This window comes from Panulirus ornatus, chromosome 17 (genome assembly GCF_036320965.1).
Source record: "Panulirus ornatus isolate Po-2019 chromosome 17, ASM3632096v1, whole genome shotgun sequence".
In the NCBI taxonomy this organism is placed as follows: Eukaryota; Metazoa; Arthropoda; class Malacostraca; order Decapoda; family Palinuridae; genus Panulirus; species Panulirus ornatus.
Genome location: NC_092240.1, coordinates 13,297,501 through 13,305,000, shown reverse-complemented (window position 1 = coordinate 13,305,000; position 7,500 = coordinate 13,297,501). Strand labels below are relative to the sequence as shown.

Here is a 7,500-nt window from a genome sequence, read left to right as displayed (position 1 = left end):
AGTCTGGTCTTGCTGGAGTCTGGTCTTACTGGAGTCTGGTCTTGCTGGAGTCTGGTCTTGCTGGAGTCTGGTCTTGCTGGAGTCTGGTCTTACTGGAGTCTGGTCTTACTGGGGACTGGGAACTGGTCTTACCGGATACTGGAGACTAGTCTTACTGGAGACTGGTCTTTCCTCCACATCTATAAAGAATCAACACGATGTCTGACTGCTAGAGACTGACAACACACTGAAGACTGGAGGGTGTTGCTGGAGTGTCGATGAGCACCCAAGACTGTTCATGACCGTAGAATCCTGGAAAGTGGAGACTCTTCTTAAGGGCGGGGATGGTGGTGAAAGATAGAAGCCATCTTTGACTGTAGGATTCGAGAGAGTTGATACTACCTGTAGAGTGATGAACGAGGGAGATTCTTCTTTTCCTGTAGGGTGGACGAGGAGTGACCTGAATGCATTAAGTAATGCAAAATAGAAAATGGTCTATACATTGTCAAACGATGGTGCTGTCGACACTCTTCTTGATCCTAGAGCGTAAGAAATATGAAGGTCGTATACAAAGAACGTGTGTCATTGCAGACAGGATGAGTAAATAAATCTTTATCTTGTGTTATTATGTAAGGGCGACAAAGTAAACACATCTCTTAAAGCAGAAATATGGAATAAGACATAAAACTTTGCATCTCTCATATTAACTTTTGTTGGAAAGAACTGTGTCTTTGCGTTGTACTTATGAAAAGTGGACACCTTTAGAACACAGTTGGAGGAAAGCGACCCGTAATTATATTAGGGGTAAATGTGTGCGAATATTCAAGTTAGTGTGAGTTCTGTGTGTTGCTGGTAGCCTTGCGTGTTTCCAAGGCTTTTGAGTTTATCTTTATTGTCCGATAATGTACGATGTCAACAGGTAATTCCTGTGATATCTCTCTATTTCCATGTAGCCAAGTCTCTTAGATAACTTAAGTTGCTGTATTGTGTCAGTGAAAAACCATGAATGATTGAATATATCATATACTTATATCAGTGTCTTAGATAAATTAAGTTGTATAGTGTTAGTGATAGCCATGAGTGATTGAAATATATACTTATGTCATTCTTTTATAGCATAGCATTCATGACGATAAGAATGTATATATATAAAAGTCCTCATATAACAAAATAGCTAGACTTTATAGGAAACTTTCGTGCACGAAAGTTTAATCCATTTTGGCACTTGGACGAGTCCTCTAATTGGCGGTGTCTCTCTCTTTGCCCCCCCACCACCACCCGACCCAACAGCTACGCAAGCCTGTGTCCACCCTGTCTATCCCAGGGTCGATGAAGGGCGGCGCAGGCGGAGGCAGCGGGCGTGGTCCGGAAGGGGAGGACCCCGGCATAGCGCTGGTGGGCGTGCACTCCGAGTACCCTCGCTACACGGAAGAGAAGGCCGGTCCAGGCGCCGGTAAGAACGCGTCCTTCAAGCTGCGCAATAAGCCCAACGTCGGGTATCGGCTCGGCCGACGCAAGGCGCTCTTCGAGAAGCGGAAGCGCATCTCCGACTATGCCCTGGTCATGGGGATGGTCGGCATCATCGTTATGGTCATAGAGAACGAGCTCTCCTCCGCTCAGGTCTACAATAAGGTAAGTGCAAAATGAAAATGTCTGTCCTTGTTTGTATTGGGAGATTGCATGAGAAAAAGGGATGGGTTATTCTTACCGGCTTGACCTTCAAAGTAGTGTAGCCTCTCTTCAGTTTCCCTTGCTGTAAACAGATGATGCCTTATTGTACTTTCGGTCGACGTAAACAAATGCTGCTTTCTTCAGCTTAATTTGGTTTTGATTGCTACATCCTTTTTTTTTTTTTCATAAAAGGAGCAACTACCTCTAACTTGGTTTAAAGTTGTGCATCCTTTGATCTTTGCTTCAATTAGTATTGCCGACATCTAACTTCTCTTCGTTTAAACCGCTTTCTTTCTTTGAATTGAATTTGGTTTAATCAGCTGTTTCCTCCTCCTCATTTCATTAGCTTTTTTAGCAAAGACAATTTCCTCACTTCCCTCTGGCTTCTTTTGCGTTCAAAGCGTTTGTTCCTTATAGTCCCAGTTACTTTGAATTGCCTTTTTTTTCTTTTCTTTTAAGCACGTGGCTTAGAGAGCTGCGTCTCCTGAGTATTACTTAACTGAAAGTGCTACCTCAGTTTTGGCTTCATGTCAAAAGTGGTAACTGTCTTTAACTTTGATTCAAGGAAGTTCTTCACTTGGTTTAGACGAAGGATATCTTCACCGAACCTGGCTTCACTTGGTTTATATACGGATCCTCCTTCCCGCTTGCTTGCTTCATGTGATTTAAACCATAGCAACACTTTAAGTTCTATCTCTTCTAAGCTTCTGTTGGTTTCAAACACTACTCAACGATAGGAGCCCGTTCTATATCATTTGTCATGCCATAAATCTCACTTTTGCTGCATCCAAAGTCTACGAATTTCTCTTAAACTCTTTGCCTTTTCAAACAATTAGAATCTCGTATTCCCCTCCTATAAATTACCACTTCTATTGCCGCGGTACAGCGTCATCTGGTGATCTAGGTCACTCGTCTCCCATTCCTTTTTTTTTTTTCTTGGGAATTTAGGTGAGTCTCTCGTTGTTGCCCATGGCATTTTTTAAGACATTTGACGATGTGGCTCTGGGTTCTGCTGACAAAACTTCCCTCCTTTGGCTCTTCACCCTTCCCACTTCTTTGATGCATTGTCTGCTCACCATTCATTCCATCATAGCTGATGCTGATGGAGCGAATTCTCTCCCCCTCTTATCCTGAAGGGGTGTTCTTCAAGGCCCTGTTTTAGCACCTATGCAGTGTCGACATATGTTCTACATCCATCTAACCTCATTTGTATATGAGTTTTACATCTTTTTAACTGAACATGGTTTTAAGTAAACGCCACTTCCCACGTGCTTTGTTTGATCTAAGCAAGTGCTACATATCTTTTGCTTCATTTGCTTCAGAGTGCCACTGGTGATTGTTTCTAGCTTGATTTAGCTTAAGAAAGTGCTGCCCTTCCTCTTGCTTCACTTGGTTCAAAGCACGTGCTACCTCCCTCTATCTTCATTTGGTTCAGACGAGTGCTCTCATTTCCCTGACATAGTCTCCTCTAGTCAATTGATGAATCCCTTTCATGGTCACTTCACACCATAGGTACCGTCTCTCCGTCTCTTGATTCACACTTTAAGAAGCACGCTATTCCCAGACACATTAACCGGGCCAGGCAATTCTAATTTATCAGTTCTACTTAACCGATGTGTCGAAAGGTTGTACCGAAATGTACAGTTCACTCTACAAAAACCTTGTTATTGCTGTACCGTGCCGGGTTATAATACCATTTACTGCTGTAAATATTTGGACCTCGCGAATAATAAGAGGAAGCGACGACAACATGAAAATTAAGAGACATATATTGTAATAAATGCAATGTACTGGGTGATAAAACGCTGGGTTTATTGCCAGATTCACCTCTGACATTACTCTGAAATGAACAGAGTCTGGTTTTCGTAGTGTTAGTTGAGTTGTTATCCACTGGTATTATTTGAGGGAAGGTCAGTGTTGGAAGATCCGAGTGTCTGTTCGGTCTTCTATTGTGGAGGCTTGCACAGCATGTACACAAGAGTTAGATAAAGGAATGTAAGTGCATGCTTGAATGTCATGAACACGTGATATTAATGCTTAGTCGCGATTGATAATTTCACACCAGCATACATACACACCTGGCTTAGGCTGGTGTATATATATGTATAGATATGATGAGAGCAAAGACATAGTACTTATACAAGATTAGGAGACGGGGTAACGCGAGTATAAAACTCTCTACCCGTAACACACACACACACACACGCACACACACACACACACACACACACACACACACACACACACACACACACACACACACACACACGAGGTATTGTTCTCCATATCCTTGCGTTGAAATTAAATACATGGACAAGTAAATATTCAGCAGACTGTTCACGTCGTATACTACAGACTAGAATATGCGTTTCTGGTTTGGTCATCACTGTACTTATAGAGGCACGAAGAACTAATAGAGATGGTCTAGAGGAAGACAACAAATGACTGTTCCAGAATAGGGAGGAATAGAAGAGAGAAATGTATGGGGTGACTTGGTCAAAACCTTGAAGTTTGTATAAACTCGTTGTATATCATGTCAATAATGAACACCACGAAACTAGGCAAGGTCAGAGATAATCAGACGAGCCCAACCTTACCTCCACATCCCAACAATAACTTGTAAGTACTTAGTAATAGACTTTCTATACTCTTACCTCGTTTAATATTGCTCTTTTGTGTCTCCTCAACTGTAAGTTTATTTTCTTTTATATTTGTTTCCATATATTGTATTGCTAATAACTATCGCTTTTAGTGTTTTCCCTTACCTTTGATGTGCTGTGTACTGTGGGGGTTTTTTTCCGAGTGTGTTTCTTCACTTTGTCTTCAAATTTTGTTACTTTTTTCTTTTCTTTTCTGTAGATTTATGATGATGCCTCTCTGAAGGCGAAAGCTTGATTGAAATATAATGGATAATTTTGGATGACTGGTGTTTGAGCACCCACCTAATGGTAGAATGATACTGAGAAAATTCAAGAATATATGAAAGAAGATGAATAACTCAGAATATGGTGAATATATATATATATATATATATATATATATATATATATATATATATATATATATATATATATATATATATATATATATATATATATATATTTTCTTTTTGAATGAAAATCAAAAATATTATTTGAAAGGATGTGTAATTGAAAGGTATGCAGCATATTGCATAATTTTCCAGAAAATTAAATAGTGATTCATTAACCATTGGAATATTCATGATCTCTTATGTTTTACGCATAATTTCATGTAGCCGAGATAAATTCTATGAAACTTTATGGAAATTTTGTCAAAATTGCGTTTATGATTTGATTCACTGTAAACACCAACATGTCTGTCTGTCTCTCTCTCTCTCTCCCTCTCTCTCTCTCTCTCCCTCTCTCTCTCTCTCTCTCTCTCTCTCTCTCTCTCTCTCTCTCTCTCTCTCTCTCTCTCTCTCTCTCTCTCTCTCTCTTTCTCTCTGAATGTGTCCGTCAATCCATCCCTATTTCTGTCTGTCTATCTATCTATCTATGTCAATCGGTAGCATTATCTATCTATCACTATATATCTGGTTGTTTTTTTGTTTATAAACCTATTCATCCGTCTGGCTAACCTTTTCTCCTAAAAGAAATACAAAAACCAAAGTTTGTAAAAAGAAAAAAAAAAAAAAAAAATCAGGCAGTAAATAACCTGTTGACTATATCATTTTTTTTTTCTTTTTTCAAAATGTGAATTAACAATTTTACACATTCCCCTTTTATCCCCGCACCACACAAACCTCCCACCACCCCTCCTCACTCCCTCCTCTCCTCTCTCTCCCTCCCTCCCTCCCTCCCTCCCTCCCTCCTCTCCCCTCCAGTGATCCTATCAACCCCTCCTTCCTCCCCCCCCCCCCCCCACACATCAGCCCACATTTCAACCCCCTCACCTCACCTCACCATCCAAGCCTTGCCCCCAGTCAGCTTACTTAATCAACTCTCTGGCAACCCTGTGTGACAGTGATCCCCCCCCCCCCCCCTCCGCGGCAACTCTGATAAAGAAATGAATAATTCAGTTATCGCATGATTTAACAATAACTGTAAAACTGTGTGAAAAAACACACACACTTGAATAATTATGCAAATATATTTGAAGAGGGAACGAGTGATTTCAAGCATCGTATTCATTTAGCGCATAACAAATTTATCATAATAGATTAATTACAAGGCTGAAGATTATATATGATTATTTGATGAATGTTACAAATTTTGATTTATATAAAGAAGAGAACAGAAGGGAAGGTTTTGTCAGGCGCTGGTGAAGGGTATCTGAATCTTCTGAAAGATCTCTCTGGATTACAGATGATGCTCGGAGTCAGTTTGTGATCCTGAAAGAGAGAGAGAGAGAGAGAGAGAGAGAGAGAGAGAGAGAGAGAGAGAGAGAGAGAGAGAGTAGCAGAGGAAAGATATACGGAGAGATAGGGAGAGAAACAAGGGTTAGCGCGTAGCGTTAAGCGCATGAATGAGAGAGAGAGAGAAGAGAGAGAGAGAGAGAGAGAGAGAGAGAGAGAGAGAGAGAGAGAGAGAGAGAGAGAGAGAGTAGTGGGAGAAAGATATACGGAGAGATAGTGAGAGAAACAAGAGTTAGCGCGTAGCGTTAAGCGCATGAATTAGAGAGAGAGAGAGAGAGAGAGAGAGAGAGAGAGAGAGAGAGAGAGAGAGAGAGAGAGAGAGATATGCAAACCTGTGAATAATTTTCAGATAAGGAAGTTCATATCTTATTTTCCTACCAAAGTTTTCATAACATTTCGTTTTACTTAGATAAAACTTCACAACGAATTACACAGTGTAATTTTAGTGGAGGCGGGTGCTGAATACGGTGAATGCTGTGAAGATGGGGGCATTGAAAGGATAGGCGCTGAAAGGATGATCGCTGAAGGGATAGGCGTTGTAAAGATAATAGAAGGCGCATGTGAGGAAAGGACGGGGGGAGGAAAAAGGTGGAAAGAAGAAGAAGAAGATCCTTCATGGGAAGTGCGTGCAAGACGCTCGCGTGAGGGAGAGTACTTACCCCAGATCTAATTCCCATCCCTCTAAAGACTGGGCTCGCACGGGCGCCTTATAGTGCACCTCTTCCCTCATTATTCTTTGAATGTCTAAAGACCTTCATCTCGTAGTTATAGCTAGAGAATGGGTACGCTAACAGCTGTTTGTAATCGACTGTGCTAAAGGAAAGTTAAATGGGTTGAAAAGAACAGTTTAAAGTAATTGAAATGTAAGCTGACAGTACGTGAAAGGAAAGTAACTACGGAACATATTGCCTGCGGAGAATTTTCCATCCGGCCTTTCGAAAGTACTCGACTATTTCCAGTGATCTTATTCGGTTCATCAGCTTATTTTCTAAGCTGAGAATAACATTGTTTGTTCTCGAGTACTGCATTCAGGAGGCAGCTTATCTTTCCAGCTGAGAACACCTTTTTGTGGTCCTCCGTATAGCATTCAAAAGGCAAAGTTTCAAGTGTTCTGCAAATCCGGTTGTCTGAAAATTCTCAGACCTGTATTACTGTAATGCTTTTTGTAAAGCATGACTGTATTTCCACTTTACCAGTGCTGTTATGCTCTCTGTGTCCCTCTGGTTATTCAAGCATCGTTACCACTTTATTCATCCACTCACTGCTAATGTATATAGCTTTTCTTACATTCTATTCATTACTTCCTTCTCACACCGTGTTGTTGTACCTCACTGCACCACTGTATCGCCATGCAACTGTACCCACTGTTTTACCGTGCAATTAGACCCTTTGGCACTATAATATCTTCTATTCTGCCCGCTACTTTACAATCTACCTCCTGTGTCACTGTATTATCCCTACTTTGTACCCACTAT

At 40.9% G+C, this 7,500-nt stretch overlaps 1 protein-coding gene across 10 annotated transcripts in view; it reads left to right on the top strand.

Moving 5' to 3' along the window:
* SK (small conductance calcium-activated potassium channel) overlaps positions 1–7,500 on the top strand; it is an 821,538-nt gene that overhangs the window by 532,560 nt on the left and 281,478 nt on the right. For all 10 annotated transcript variants that reach the window (XM_071671924.1, XM_071671923.1, XM_071671926.1 and 7 more), the window contains one exon: positions 1,270–1,611. In XM_071671924.1, coding sequence (XP_071528025.1) covers positions 1,270–1,611 — 342 coding nt within the window. The remainder of the gene's footprint in view (positions 1–1,269; positions 1,612–7,500) is intronic.